This window comes from Pinus tabuliformis, chromosome Q (genome assembly GCF_031772625.1).
Source record: "Pinus tabuliformis cultivar Carrire ecotype Pingquan chromosome Q, CPIR1, whole genome shotgun sequence".
NCBI lineage: Eukaryota > Viridiplantae > Streptophyta > Pinopsida > Pinales > Pinaceae > Pinus > Pinus tabuliformis.
In genome coordinates this window covers 1066502542-1066517822 of record NC_142296.1, presented here as the reverse complement: position 1 = coordinate 1066517822, position 15281 = coordinate 1066502542, and the positions used below count along the sequence as shown (strand labels likewise).

General features: G+C 36.9%; 1 protein-coding gene and 1 pseudogene across 4 annotated transcripts in view; both read left to right on the top strand.

The window, feature by feature from the left end:
* FIP1[V] (FIP1[V]-like protein) overlaps nucleotides 1-8082 on the top strand; it is a 41696-nt gene extending 33614 nt beyond the window's left edge. For 3 of the 4 annotated variants that reach the window (XM_089385783.1, XM_089385782.1, XM_089385784.1), the window contains exon 10: nucleotides 6609-8082. In XM_089385783.1, the coding sequence (XP_089241909.1) occupies nucleotides 6609-7295 (687 nt within the window). In that variant the 3' untranslated portion in view covers nucleotides 7296-8082. Of the gene's footprint in view, nucleotides 1-5018; nucleotides 5093-6608 lie in introns of all 4 variants that reach the window. The other variant, XR_016249462.1, reaches the window with a different exon arrangement.
* Nucleotides 8083-13105: 5023 nt separating this feature from the next.
* On the top strand, nucleotides 13106-14998 carry LOC149223182 (EP1-like glycoprotein 2; annotated as a pseudogene).
* The last annotated feature ends 283 nt before the right edge of the window (nucleotides 14999-15281 follow it).

Here is a 15281-nt window from a genome sequence, read left to right as displayed (position 1 = left end):
AAGCTGCTAGTGAGTTTGTTCCATAAAAGCATGGAGACGAACTGCGATAATCAGAGTTGCATAAGGCTCTCTGAAAATCCAGTGTTTCATGATAGGTCGAAACATATAGACTTATGATACCACTTCATCAGAGATTGTGTGCAACGTGGAGCAGTCCAGCTACAACATGTTCCCATAGAGTAGCAGGTTGCAAATGCTCACGAAGGCTCTAGGAATAGCTAAGTTCATCTATTTCAGAGAACAAATGGGTATAATGGAGAACACCTTCCTCTCTAAGAGGGAGTGTTTGTTTTTGATGGACATGGTAGCATCAGACAAGTGTTCTAGTCTCAGATGATGTTAAGAGGCTCAGGAACACTAGATCTCCAAAACCCAGGAAAGGTTTTGTGAGATAAGCTTGGGAAACACCTTAATTAAATTAATTTGCCATAATTAAAATATTTCCCGAGTCTAACATTGTAAATGTGGTAAATTAAAGTTAATTAATTAAGGATGCCCGAGATTTGCTCTAGAGGCTTCTATTGATGAAGTCTAATTGATATTAGCTGTTGATGGAGATTAAATCGTGGCCGTTGGCACTCCAATGAGAGATTATAAGAGCAGGTCGAAGGGCTCGGGGATAACATGAGTGTGATCATTGTGAACAAGGGAGATTGAGCTACCCAGTTTGCAGTTTTTAGTGAGGGTGAAATTCGAGCCAGGGAAAGAGCATCAGAGAGAGGGAGCAACAGAGATTTGGGAGAAGAGATCTAGATGAGATCTTCCTCAATTTTCCAGTTTCCAGGAGGTAGGAAAGAGGAGGCCAAATTATCTGCAGAAGAGGCCGAATTGAGTAGTGGGAGTTGGCCAGTCTAGTGGTGCGAGTTGTCAAAAGAGGGTTTGTTCAGTTGTCGGAGGTTGGATCAGTTTCTGGAAGGTAGAGAAAATTCATTTCCAGAGCAAGAGGGAGGCTAGATGACTCAGTTGGAGGCAGATTGAGGGCTGCACAAATTGCTCAGAGGCAGTAGTGCACATTTCAGGCAGCAGTGCGAGTTGCCAGTGTGGGGTGTGAGCAGGCCAGAAGAGGCCGAGTTGATTTACAGAGGAGATTTGGGATCTCCAGTTTATTTTGCTAGTGTATTGTTGGAGGATAGCCAGTTGGGCATCCAGTTGTAATAATTCTCAAATTGTTGCGTAATAAAATAAATCCTCATCCGCTGCATCGGTTTTCCATTCGGGGTTTTTCCGGGGACATTTAATCCTAAATAACGGTATTGTGTGTGCGTGTCCATTTCTCAGTTCCGTATTGTTTATAATTCCACAGCGTTTTTATTGTGAAGAATGCATCAGTGATTTAATCGTTATTTGCTGTAAAAAAATAAATTGCTAATAAGTTAGAAGATTAAACTCCAGTTGCATTCGTGGACATTTCACATTTATGTGTGTGGAATAGTTTTGGTGAGAATGAATGAAGGTAATAATGCCAAAGTGATCTATTGAAATTGAATTTCCCATAATGGCTTTGATTTCCATAATTATCCTTCCAATCAGAATAGGTATAGATGAGGGAGGGGGGTGGGGTGAGGAAGCAATCTATGGTAGGGTATGTTATATTCAACCACATTCTCCACCACTTTTCTCACTCACTAACTCACTATCTATAGTAACCTGCATAAGACCATGTTTTATCAATTCAATTTTATAATACATTATATTCAATGTTTTCTACCATGAATTTTAAATTTGGAAATGCCATGAGACATAAACATTGGGGCTCTAAGTGGCTTCTAGATTGTAAATATCATCATACTGTAATCAAATCAGCAGTGTTTGCATAGTTGTGTGGCTCATAGCTTTTGGGAGGTATGGTCTATTAGGTTTCGTTTGCAGAGATCCTGGAAGCTGAAATGTTGAAAAAGTTGTTTGGTATGTTGAACGCTGAAAAATATGTGAAATTATACTTTGTATGTGTGAGGGTTAGTAGAGCAGAATCTGCCACCAAATACCTAGAAATCAGGGTTCTGCTTTATTTTTTAATGTTCAAATTGAAGTTCATGAAAATACAATATAAGGTAAAATTCACCAACTATTAATCTTTAAGTATTAGTATTAAAAGTTAGATACTTTCTGGGTGTTGCGTTTAGGGATTTTGTTTTTTTGTTTTGTTTTTATTTTTCTTATGTCTTTTTGACCATTTTCAGTTAGAAACATGGGTTATGGGAGCCAAAACATTTTGGTTCTCTTTAAATGTTTCAATATTTGGATGGAAACTCTTGATTCCTGTTTCTGTTGACTGGTATGGTATTTTCAAATTTTGGATATGGAATGTTTCAGCAGCGTTTCCATGTCATATTCCCTCCGTTTCTGTCTCCAAAATGCAGAATTGAGTTTCAGTCCTCCTCCATAGAGGTCTCCACTGAGTTAGACTTTATGCATTCAATTTTTGTCTGCCATGTTGTTTGATCATCATCTCGTTTCCCAAAATGACCCCTTTCTAATGTAGAGGATTGATAAAAGGACTATACTCGAGGGAAAGCTATTCCCAAGACATTCACATTTTGAACATCTCTGATTGTCTCTACTTTGTGACAAATCACAAAATTTATCTGTTAGATTTGAGTGGTGAAACCCTGAGGTGTAGATTGATCAGAAACCATCCAAGTACAAGGTATGGGTTTACAGATATCTTGGCACCTCCTAGTCAATTTGGCTTGAACATCTTGTAGAGCCCATCTTTTCTTAAATTCTTATGTGATTGGGGCTTTGGCATGAGTTTTTTCATCCAATACTTAGTTCTGTAAGCCATAGAAGGTTTGTCATGGGGTGGCTTCGAGTTCTTCCAATTTGTTTCCTGGGCCTGTAAGCTCATTTTGAAGAGTCACAGATTAGATTTTGGAATTACCTCGTGGAGTTCTAGAAAAACTTGTTTTTCAATAGTATACTTTTTGTTGTTGTTGTTGTTGTGTACAAGTGATAAATCTCCAACTTAACCATCCTCTCTAAGGTTTATCACACATCTCCCCAAGTTTGAAATCCTTCTTAGTTAGCCCCTCGTTAAAGTTCATGCAAACTTTGTCTTCAATTCCCATTCACTTGGACATCAAAGCACCATTTTTTTTTGTTAAATAAAATGGGTTCTTACAATCAACATGTGCAAGGGGCAGCTTCCAACATGGTATATTACAATGAAGCAGATTCATCTCAAAACCCACAGAGGCTACCCTTTCTTTAAAACACTATGACTGGGGGATATCTTTTCTGCCAAATTTACCCAGGACTTTCTCTTAGAACCACATGAAATTGATCCACTTAGGCAGGCAGGACAGCCCACGAGGGATGAACATATCTATTGGGGAATTTGAACATTGGTGGGAAAATAATACATCTCTACTTTATGAACCAAAGTTCAACAAAGCTCCCATTGATGAATAAGTCTCAGTATTACTTACATCACTTGAGTATGTCTGCCCCTGAAAATTTTGAAGCACTAGCTCTGTTAACTATATTATATATTTTGAAAGGCCCCTTTATTCCACCCATCAGACTGCATTCCATATATGACTGCAAAGAAGAGCCTGTTATGGGGCTTTCACATCCATTGCCCTTGCAATCCATTTTGCTGCCCATACTGCCCCTTCAGTCCATATACCTCTTAAATCATGTGATGCAAACTCCCTAGATGTGTAAATGTCCTGTAATGATAGTGGTCTCTAAGCTCTGCAGACTTTCCTCCCTTTTCCCCCGTAAGAACTGCCTAAGGAGCATCTCCAATTGTGTCCTTTTGCCCCGGTAAAGAGGCATGAGGAATAATAGATATATTCTTCTTGTAAGGTTGTATTTACTATATTGATTCTCCCTGCAAATTGTATAACCTGTTTGAAGCATATCTGAAATTTGTTTTCAATCCTTCTCAACTCCAGCTTGCATGAGTTTGCTAGAGACACGTCAATTCCAAAGGGTTTTTTATTCCACCACATAGATGCAGGAATAAGCCTAGAGTTGTCCAAATTCATATGTGGCATGTGCAATTGTATCAAAATCCATGCGATTCAGTTTTGGATCACTGAAATAAATATTTGCCTGCCAAGGACTGCATCATTTCCCAACGAAATTTAAAAAAAGGTCAAGCCTTTTGTTTCTCAAGAGTTGTATCTGTTGCCTTTACATTCACAAGTCCCTTGCAATTTTCATTTCCATCTGTTATCATCTTATGGGAGCATCTTCATATCCCTTCATTCCACAATGGATTTTTCTTCTGCTCATCTTGCGTGGCCCAAATTATTAAAATAGTTTGTTTATTCATGATTGATACCAGAGTTAATTTGTTATTCTCTTCCTTTCATCGTCCTTTTATACCAAGTCCCAACACTGTATGTACTATTTTAGTCCTTTTGACTACTTTTGTGGTGTTTTGAACGACATTGATAAAATTATCTTATCTTTATCCGTCCACTCTATGTCACATATTAAGAACATATGCTTGATATTCCAAAAGATGGAGAACTTCTGTCCAACTGTGTACATTCATGAAGATTTGACCTAGATCTGTATTTGAAATTCTAGCTTTCATAACACTGACTTTTCTCAAAGCTGTTTTCAGTTTGGATTTATAGATTTTATAACACCAATGATGTACAGACTGATATTTTTTCTTAATTTGCAACTTGGTCTTTCACACATTAAAATTTTATTCCAATCTATTGATGCCAAAATATTGAAACTCCACCATGGAATTCTGTGCTATTTTCTGGTTTCTAAATTCTATATTAAGAACATCGAGAATTTACATATTATTTATTTATTCTCAGTCTGGGGTTAAGACTATCTTTTTGTTTTTTTATTATCTCTTATGCTTATCTATGTGTTTCTCTGGCAATGAATCATTTTAATGGGGAGAAGATTGTAAAGGAAAGAGTTGGTACGCTTTTGTAGTTCATGTCCTGGCAGAAATGTGGTTTTGAATAGTGCAGGCTGTTTTTATAATTACCCTTAATTTTTTGATTTAATTTCAAGTCTCATATACCATGGTTTCTTTTCAGGAAAGCTTTCCTATATAATACCAGAACTATATTGATGTCTATTCATCAAATCGTATGATATGGAGGAAATCCCGGTGAGTTGATCCCACAACATGATAAGGCCTCTCTTCCCTGTTAGTGGTTGGTCCCTTCAGCTTCAGTGCCATATGCCTGGCACTGTTTGATGTGACAGCAATGCCTATATTTTTTGGAATGCTGGTTTCACAGTTGGACATGTTGTTATTGTTCTTCTGGATAGAACTGTGTAGAAGTTTTTAAATTGGATCTAAACAAAAGATAGAATTAGTGGCAAAAGCAGAACTCCCCCAGCTGAAGATATTGTATTAGGAGTATCAGTGACTGCTTGCTTTTTAGGTTTTTTATTTTTATTATTATGGTGAGTTGTCATAAAAATAAATTTGTTTAATTTTAGCATTATTGTTACTATCTCGATCCTAATTTTTTTAGTACTGGAGTGAGTTTTAGGGTGTTAAAATTTTATAAGGTTATTAAATATATGTTTTGCAGCAACTAATTGTTTTTGGTACTGGAGCGAATTTTACGGTGATAAAATATTCTCATGTGATAAAATATATTTTGGAACTGCTATGATGTTTTTTTTTCATATTCTCATTTCTTCTTTTTCGGTAGGTGAACACATGTTCTGCTGTTTTAGTGATCTCATTGTGAATAGAAGTGCTTCCACTGCTTGTTTTCAGGTTGTTATAATGCATGGACTTTAATTTATGTAGGTTTGGACGTTAGTTGTAAAATAACGTTTCACAGAAGTATGATTATATATTTTTATGTATTTATACCTGGAGAGCTCTACACATTGGAACAAACATTTGGGTTTTATGTTCACAAATGAAAGCAGACCTTTAAAGTTTCACCCTGGTTTTCCCTCTCCTGTCCATTCTACATTACTTTTTGGCGTTTCACATTTCCTGGTAATTAAAAATCTTTCTGTTTCTTTATCTTTGATTCTAATGTGTAAGAATTGGAATCCCAAAGATAAATCTCTGGACTAATGGCACTAGAAATTATTTATGTCTTTGACCTTGGTAAATATGTTTTCAATGTTTATATGGATTAATTCATATATTTGGGGTTTACAGTCATGTATTTTATAAATCATATGAATCTTCTCATGTTATGCAGTTCAGGTAAGATTATTATTTTATGTTTTTGATGAAGTAAATATTTTTTACAATGGTGAACTGAAGCTAAATAGGTACGGATTAATTAATATATTTGGTGGTTAAATTAGTGTATTTTATAACCGTATGATTTTGTATGTAAGGTGTTTTATGCCACATCTTTTCATTTTGTTGTTGGTAACTTTTGTTTAATCTTTATTTTGTACTAGTTTATTTTTTTGTAGTTTTTAATGGCAGTGCCGTGTTTTCATGGTCTCAAATGTCCACCTGTGCCATTTTTTTTTATGAAGTTTATCCTATGATGCTTTTTGTACTCCTGTCTTTTGGACTTACAGGCTAGCTTCTTTTTACTTTGCCATGCTTGAGATATTTTGTTGTGAATTAAGGTTCTTAATTATTATTTGCAATGGGTTGTGCTTATAAGCCTCTAACAATTCCTTTACTTCTACAGCCTTTGGAGAGAAGCACTGAAGATCAAGAATCAGGAAGTGTCTGGGGTGGCAATGCTGATCGTAGAACCCACAACCGTACAACGCCCCCGGGTCTTTCTAAGAGGATGCACGAGCAGGAAATGACAGATCGCTATCCTTCAAAATTGAAACGAGTTGCTGCTGATGACAGTGCTTCTGAGGATGAACATGTCAAAAGAGGTCGCTCCAAATTGGAACGTTGGGCCAGTCAGAAAGAAAGGGACGATGCTAGTAAATGGGATAATGATACAAGCAAACATCAGAAGACACCTGTCAACCATGAGGAATCTGCAGCTGGAAAAGAGGAGCAAACAAAGATGGAATGGAGTGTTGGTACAGAGTCGAAACGGAAACCTGGAAAGGAGCGTCCACATTCAAGAGAGCAAGATGATCATACAACAAATCAGGATGGCAAGGAGGCTGTTTCAAATGAACATGTTCATGTTGCTGATGGTACTCGGTCAGATGCAGATCAGGGTGGAAGCAGACAACATTTTGAGACTGTAGCAAAATTGGAAAAGCGTAGGGAGCGTTTTAAACAGCCAATTCCAAATGAAAAAGAAACCCAAAAGAAGACTGAGAATGAAGCTCTTTTAGAAAATGAGACAGACGAAGTTAAACAAGAAAGGCCTGCTCGAAAAAGGAGGTGGGGTGGCAGTAGCAGCTAATCTCCTCTTATTTACGTCTTCTTTAACAATGCATTTGCATGGTTTTTGGTGGGTGAACTTAGAGTTGCTTTTATTACAATGCCTCTCTGGAAGGTCTTTGACCAGGGAAAAGTTTTATATTAGGCAAAAAATTTATTGATTGCCATGGAAGGTTGAAGTTTATATTTAGGGGCAAGAATGCACTTCTGCAAATGCAGGAGCTTGTGTAATCATTAAAATTGAAAATGTTATGGTGGATGAATTGGCTTCCAGGCTGCTGGACTAGTCATTCTGAACTTAAATGTAATTGATATTTTCAGTACTGTTCTTTCCTTGTGTTAAGAATATAGTGCATGTCTTCAAAGAGCAGTGTTTTCCATGAAACTGCAAACAGTTTTTGTTCAGTTGATTTTAGACACTGGCATTGTTTATATGATCCAGGGCACTCCTGTTAGGGTGAGTGTATATAAGCTGAGTGGATCACACGTCTCTCTGGCCCTTGGGCAACAGCATTTTTGTTGTCAAAATCCAACAATCTGTATGGAAGCAGAGGCACCATGCAGAGAGACCCTGTTTTAATTTCCGACATATGCTGTATATTTGGATAAATATCCAACTTATTCACAATGTATGTAAGCATGACATGAGTATACTACCTTATTGGAGGTATATGACAATAAGGTGCAGATGTGCCCTCTATTAGGGAGAAAGCTAGTGCGAAGGCAGAGAAACAATGTAAGAGCTGGGAGAAAAAAGATTCTCTCAATTGGACAATACTTTTGCATCATTTATTTTTTCGTACTTTTGAGATTGTATGATGGACATTAGGTAGCAGTCTTTGTAAATTAGTCTCTCTATGCTCCTCAAAACACGGGAGTTGCATATGAATATATGAATAGCTGAACGTAGAAGGCAAGATTGGCTGCCTGCAATTGATATCTTGCCAATCAATAACATATAAATTCATTCTTTTATGTACATTAGGTAGCAGTCTTTGTAAATTAGTCTCTCTATGCTCCTCAAAACACGGGAGTTGCATATGAATATATGAATAGCTGAACGTAGAAGGCCAGATTGGCTGCCTGCAATTGATATCTTGCCAATCAATAACATATAAATTCATTCTTTTATGTACTTTTTTGCATGATTGGCAACATTTGAGATGTTGCAATCCTCTCTCCTTTTGGCTTTTGAGATGGGTAAAGAATGCCTCTTTAGGGCAAAAGATACACTGGTTGTATTTCATTCTAATCAATGGTTTCAACTTCTTAACCACCTTTAACTACCTTTAAAAAACAGGACTTGTTAATTGCATGAAATGGTCATAATGCACTTGATACACACAACAAAGATTTTAATATCATTAAAGCTACTTAGTTGCCTTTTCTGATATTTATCTGTCGACGGAATTCATACGCTATGAAATAAAAGCATTTGAGTACTATAAAAATGGTGCAAACAACTAGAACAAAAAATTCGGATTTTCATTTTAAAAATTGAAAATGCTTTGTTAATTGTTAATCACTTAGAACTATTTGTCAAGTATTTAACTAATTATGGATTCTTGACCATTTGGCTGGTCTAAATCTGATCCGGCGCCGGAAAATCCCAACGAGACCACTACTGCAGAAGTACCATTCTACATGATACGAACAGTATCAGAGATGTACACGCATCCGAGCAAAAGAAATACCTTTGGCCATATTATACACATTTAAATCTATCTGCCTTGCTGCAGGTAGATTAAACTGCAGTTGCATTTACTCTGTTTTCAAGTTTTTTCATTAACGAGAAGAGATACAAAGGGTCTGCTCTTATTGAATATATTCATTGTTTCCACATGCGCAAACTTTGAAACTTCTTAAGTCTTTTAAAGTTTTCCTACTTGTATATTTTGATTTCATTAGAGAAACCATTTCGATTTACCATTGCAAAGGCAGAGAAACCAGATTACTTATCTGTCTCTATCGCAATAAACATCTGATGTTTTTATTTAGTAAATAACAGGCGATTTTTATTACTACAATGTTTACACAGCATATAAAATAACCATGTCACCTTTAACTTATTGCATTAGGTAAAATCTCATGATGATTTTTCCTAACCTATGCAATGCTTTGTTTGCCAAGTTTATTCTGGACCATTCCTTGGACTTCATCTCTGACCTTCATTGCGTTGAGAGGTGCTGTTGTGCTGTCCAGCCCGTATGTAAGAGATGTTTTCTTGTTTTGTTATGTAGGTAAATATTTTGATTTAGTCAAATTACACATTTTAATTAATAATAATTATTAATATTAATTAAAATGTGTTTACCCAGTCAAATTTAAAAAAAAAAAAAACAAAATAAAGTTAAATAAATTAAATTATTGGACTCAGGTTTTGACAACCCATTGTTTTGCTCATGGTTTGAACAACCCATAGTTTTTCCCATAGTATTTACTTTAATGTAGGATATTTAATTTTAACTATATAATCATTAAGTTAAATATACTAACTATAGAACTCCAGGTTTTCACAATCAATGGTTTTGACAACCCATGGTTTCTTTGATGTTATTCTTCTTTAACTATTGACCTCAAAGTTTTGACAAGCCATGCCACGGTGTTGCCTATGGTATTTTTTTATTATTATCATGTAACCTATTTAAAGACAAAATTTCAATGAATTTTACTTTTATTCAAAGAGACATTTGATTTTAAATATCGATTCTATAATTAAACAAATTAAACCAAGCGTTCAGACATGTTTGGAGCAGGGCGTGAAGGGACAAGTTTGACAACATAACTCATATATCAGCTTCATATGGATGATCATGACTTATTAGTTTTGATGTTGTCTCCTTATTCATTGAGCTATTTGTCAAAGTAGTCTTCGAAAGTCGCTTCATATCTTGTTACTTTATGACATTACCAATCTCAAGAAATTCTTTTTGAATCATTTGTATATTTTTTTTTTGCAATTTCCCCTCTATATCCAATTTATTCATGGAACATGTTGACAAAATAGCTTTAGCAAGTCCCCACTTGACCCAAATGTTGGAAGAGATTTATTGATGACACATTTGTTATTTCACCTTATAGGCATGAAAAATTAGATCAAGATTTGAATCATTTCAATAGTATTTAAAAAAAATTCATTTACCATGGATGTAGAAAAAAACCATTATCTTGTCATCCAAAATTGCAATGGCTCTTATCTTACAAAATGTACATAGGAAAAATCCAAACCTTAGCTATATGCAAATATTACCCTTATCCGTGAGTCTCGGCTCTTGCTAAATCATAAGAGATGGTATATCTGGCTTGCAGGTTGCTGGATATACTCTTGGTGTTACAGTGGCCGCAACGAGGGTTGATCCTAGTTCTCCCTTAGATTAGTCCATACTCCCCTTATCCGTGAGTCTGGGCTCTTGCTAAATCATTAGATTTGGTATATCTGGCTTGCAAGTTGCTGGATATACTCTTGCTGTTACAGTGGCAGCAATGAGGGTTGATCCTAGGTTTCCATTAGATTAGTCCATACTCCCCTTATCTGTGAGTCTCGGCTCTCGCTAAAACATAATATTTGGTATATCTGGTTTGCATGTTGTTGGATATACTCTTGGTGTTACAGTGGTAGCAACAAGGGTTGATCTTAGGTCTCCCTTAGATTAGTCCAAACAATTACTGATTCACCATGTAGTGATTTTTTTTTTGTTCTATGCATAATTAAGAATAAAAATACCAACTACATGAAATATTCAAATATTCAAATAGAATAAGAAAATCTGACCATCAAAATTGTGATCAACTCCCAACCATGGGCCCTCCACTGTTTTTACGTTACTTTCATTTTCTATCCTTCAAAATTTCCAAGAACCAACTTTAGCAAAGCACCCACTAGCACCTTTCAAACAAAAGAATCTTTAAGAAAATTTGTAGGCATTCTATACCAATCTTCTATTAACGAGTGTTTTTACGTTACTTTCATTTTCTATCCTCCAAAATTTCCAAGAACCAACAAGGAGAAAAGCACCCACTAGCACCTTTCAAACAAAAGAATCTTTAAGAAAATTTGTAGGCATTCTATACCAATCTTCTATTAAGGAGTGTTGTAGATGTTTGGATTCCTCACCCTACCCATAATAAATAACAATCTGTGATCCTCCAAAGGTTGTTAGCAGCAAATAAGAGATTGAGAAAAAATGTAAATGTTTTTTGTCCCCCAACTTCTTAATTATTTTGGACATACTACACTGCTCCATTTAACAAAAATAACTTTACCAGAGAGCTTTTGACCCAACCATAAGAATTGGAGCTTATCTCCGAGAGAATTCTTTTTGGCATTGCTTCTATAGAAAACCAGTAGAATTAACTACTATTTAAACTGACTTCAATAAGATTAGAAAGAAGCCTTAATCACCCTCTGCGAGAAAGAAGCCTAGAAAGAAATGCAAGCTTCCACGCTTCCACTTTTCTGAACAATCAATAGAAAGATTAAAAATTTTGATTTAAAAAAATAGAAACCTAATTACAAATAAATGAATGTAGATCAACATCATTGAAAATGAAATTACCAAAGTCCAAGCATCACATTGTACTTCGACATGGGAATTTTTTTTTGTTTAAAAAGGTATATAGACAAACTTTGAAATGCGATAGGGTTATTTGATTTTATATAGTGTGAAAAAACATCACCGATGCCAATGACTCTTCCAAAAACACAATGTCCCTACCAAAAGATAAAGAAATGCATCTGTACACAAAGTCACAGCTTGACTAGCTCAGCCTATCCATCTTCTCCAACCCCACTTTTATGACAAATGTTTTAGTTGCAGGGGTGAAATACATAAATTAATTGACTGTATCTTTTCATACACAGAGGGTAGTCACAGGGGATAAAGAAATGCATCTGTACACTAAGTCACAGCTGGCCTACCTCAGCCTTCCCATCTTCTCCAACCCCACTTTTACGACCAAATGTTTTAGTTGCAGGGGTGAAATACATAAATTAATTGACTGTATATTTTCATACACAGAGGGTAGTCACAGGGGATAAAGAAATGCATCTGTACACTAAGTCACAGCTGGCCTACCTCAGCCTTCCCATCTTCTCCAACCCCACTTTTACGACCAAATGTTTTAGTTGCAGGGGTGAAATACATAAATTAATTGACTGTATATTTTCATACACAGAGGGTAGTCACAGGGGATAAAGAAATGCATCTGTACACAAAGTCACAGCTGGCCTACCTCAGCCTTCCCATCTTCTCCAACCCCACTTTTACGACCAAATGTTTTAGTTGCAGGGGTGAAATACATAAATTAATTGACTGTATCTTTTCATACACAGAGGGTAGTCACAGGGGATAAAGAAATGCATCTGTACACAAAGTCACAGCTGGCCTACCTCAGCCTTCCCATCTTCTCCAACCCCACTATTACGACCAAATGTTTTAGTTGCAGGGGTGAAATACATAAATTAATTGACTGTATCTTTTCATACACAGAGGGTAGTCACAGGGAGTTTTATTCAGATTCTCAAGAGTTTAATATAAACAAAAGCGATTGTGGATAGACATGCTTTGCTGGTTACCATATCATGTTCAATTCAATGATAAAATCCACAACTTGACATAAAGTGCTTGTCAATATGCTTGTCAAATCCCCTCGTTTTGCATATGGTGAATATAATAATAATGATGATGATTTTCATACTTCTGATTTCTGATTTTTTAATGCCATGGACAAACTCGATAACAGAGAATTCTCCAATGTATTTAAAAAACAGATAGAAACAGAGAAGAAGCATGAGAGAATTCTCTGTTGTATTGAAAAAAAATTCAGCCAACGATGGATTCAACTTTGTTTCTTCTGGTTTTCGGGTTGTTGTTTCAGCAAGCAATGGACACTCATGTTAGTAGAAGGATGGAAAAACCAAAATATCTGAGGATTTTGCAGAAATCTTTATATATATGCTGGTTTTAGGGAAGTTTTGGTCCTTTTCATTCTAAATGGGGGCAATAGATCTCATTTCCTCTGGGAATGTAGTCTCCACATCAGCTTCTATATGACATATGGTCTCCCAGATACTATCTGCCCATGATTTGATAACTGTCCCATGATGTATATCTTCCAGATATTATCAGCCTATGATGGATATCTTGCATACACTATCTGCCACATTGATGTATAATTTTCATCTTATATAAATATAATACAGCTTTTTTTCCTTACTGAAAAAAGCAATGGACACTCATGTGAGTGGAACCTTCTCTTTCGTGAACTCAGGAGAGTTGGGAGAATATGTTGTCGAATACGATGCCAATTACAGAGTGGCTCCACTGGCAACTTCAAATGGCATCTTCCAGCTGGTTTTCTTCAACACCACGCCCAATGCCTACTCTCTGGCCATTCGGATGGGCTACCATGGAAATGCAGAAACCATGAGGTTCGTGTGGACTGCCAACAGGAACGATCTCGTCCGAGAGAATGCCACTCTCAAATTCGGCACCGACGGAAACCTCCTTCTCTCGGATGTAGATGGGCGCGTGGTTTGGTCCGGAAACACTTCCAACAAGGGCGTCGTGGGAATCGAACTCCGGACCAACGGCAACCTGGTGCTCTATGACCAAAAAAACAGAACGGTGTGGCAGAGTTTCGATCACCCGACCGATAGTCTCTTAGTGGGGCAGTCAATGAACACTGGGGGCGTGAAGAAACTGGTGAGCCGCGTGTCGGACAAGGACGGATCGTAGGGCCCTTACAGTCTTGTAATGGAAGGCGGAGGATGCGCTCTGTATTCCAGCTTTCCGGACCCTCTGCCTTACTGGACTCTCAGCGTCTACGACGCGAGTGTAAAGGACATCTATGCCATCACGCACACCTGCAAGAAGCCGGTGAGTAGCATAACGTTCCTGAGCGATCCAGAAGCCGAAAATGGGTTTCGTCAGGAGATGGAGATGAAGTTGGCCAACTTCACTGCGGCACCAGAGTTCAGGGCACCGGAACTCTGCAACCTCATTTCTGAAGAAACCACCACGACTCTCTATGGTTTTAACATCCCCAGATTTAACACTACTCTGTCCTTTCTGAGATTGGACTCCGATGGAAATCTGAGAATGTATAATTACTCGCCCGATATCGAATTGAATACCTGGGATATTACATACCAGCGATTTGGCTGTTGGCGAGGAGTGCCTCAGTGTGGTCTTCCGAGGAAATGTGGAGGATTTGGGGTTTGTGAGAAGGGTCAATGCGTGGCCTGTCCTCAAATCGATGGCTTGAAAGGCTGGTCTACTAGCTGCTCGCTCCCTTCCCTTCCAAACTGCAAAGATACTTCTTCCAATTCTTCTGTCGATTTCTATAAGCTGGTGGGAGCCGAGCATTTCTCCAGCAAATATGTGAATGCAAGCCGAACTGGAAAAACAAATTTGGAACAGTGCAGGAGGAGGTGTTTGAACAATTGTACCTGCGCGGCATTCTTCTACCGGGAAGAGTCATCTGCGTGCTTTCACACCCAGACTGTGGGTACTCTCAACCAGCTTGGGAATAGCACGCACCTGGCATTCATCAAGACTGTCAAGACGGTTTAACTGTTCAATCACAATCTTCATTTACTTGTCCATCAGAGGACTATTTCTCTTGTCCTTGGTTTTTAATAAGATATAATAAGACACAAAAAGTGGCTGATCATGTGCCCTGTAGAAGTTGTATTGCAAAAAGATGCAATTGTTCTGTTTTGGGTTAAGCATGGATTGCAGTTTTGAATTGGTAAATTTTAAGATCGGGTAGATTATGAAATGTTACTGTTTTATTTGAAAAAAAAAAAAAAAAAACCCTTTTGTCTTATTCATGTTTGAACTTGGAATTTCATAGAACATAGCATTTTAGTATTAAGGCAATGGCAAATTGAATTTTCATAATAATAAATAAATTAAAATTCTATATATGTGTATGAGAAAAACATTTATATTTTCAAGTAATGAATATACATATGGTTATTTGAAAAGAGGTCTTATAGAGATAC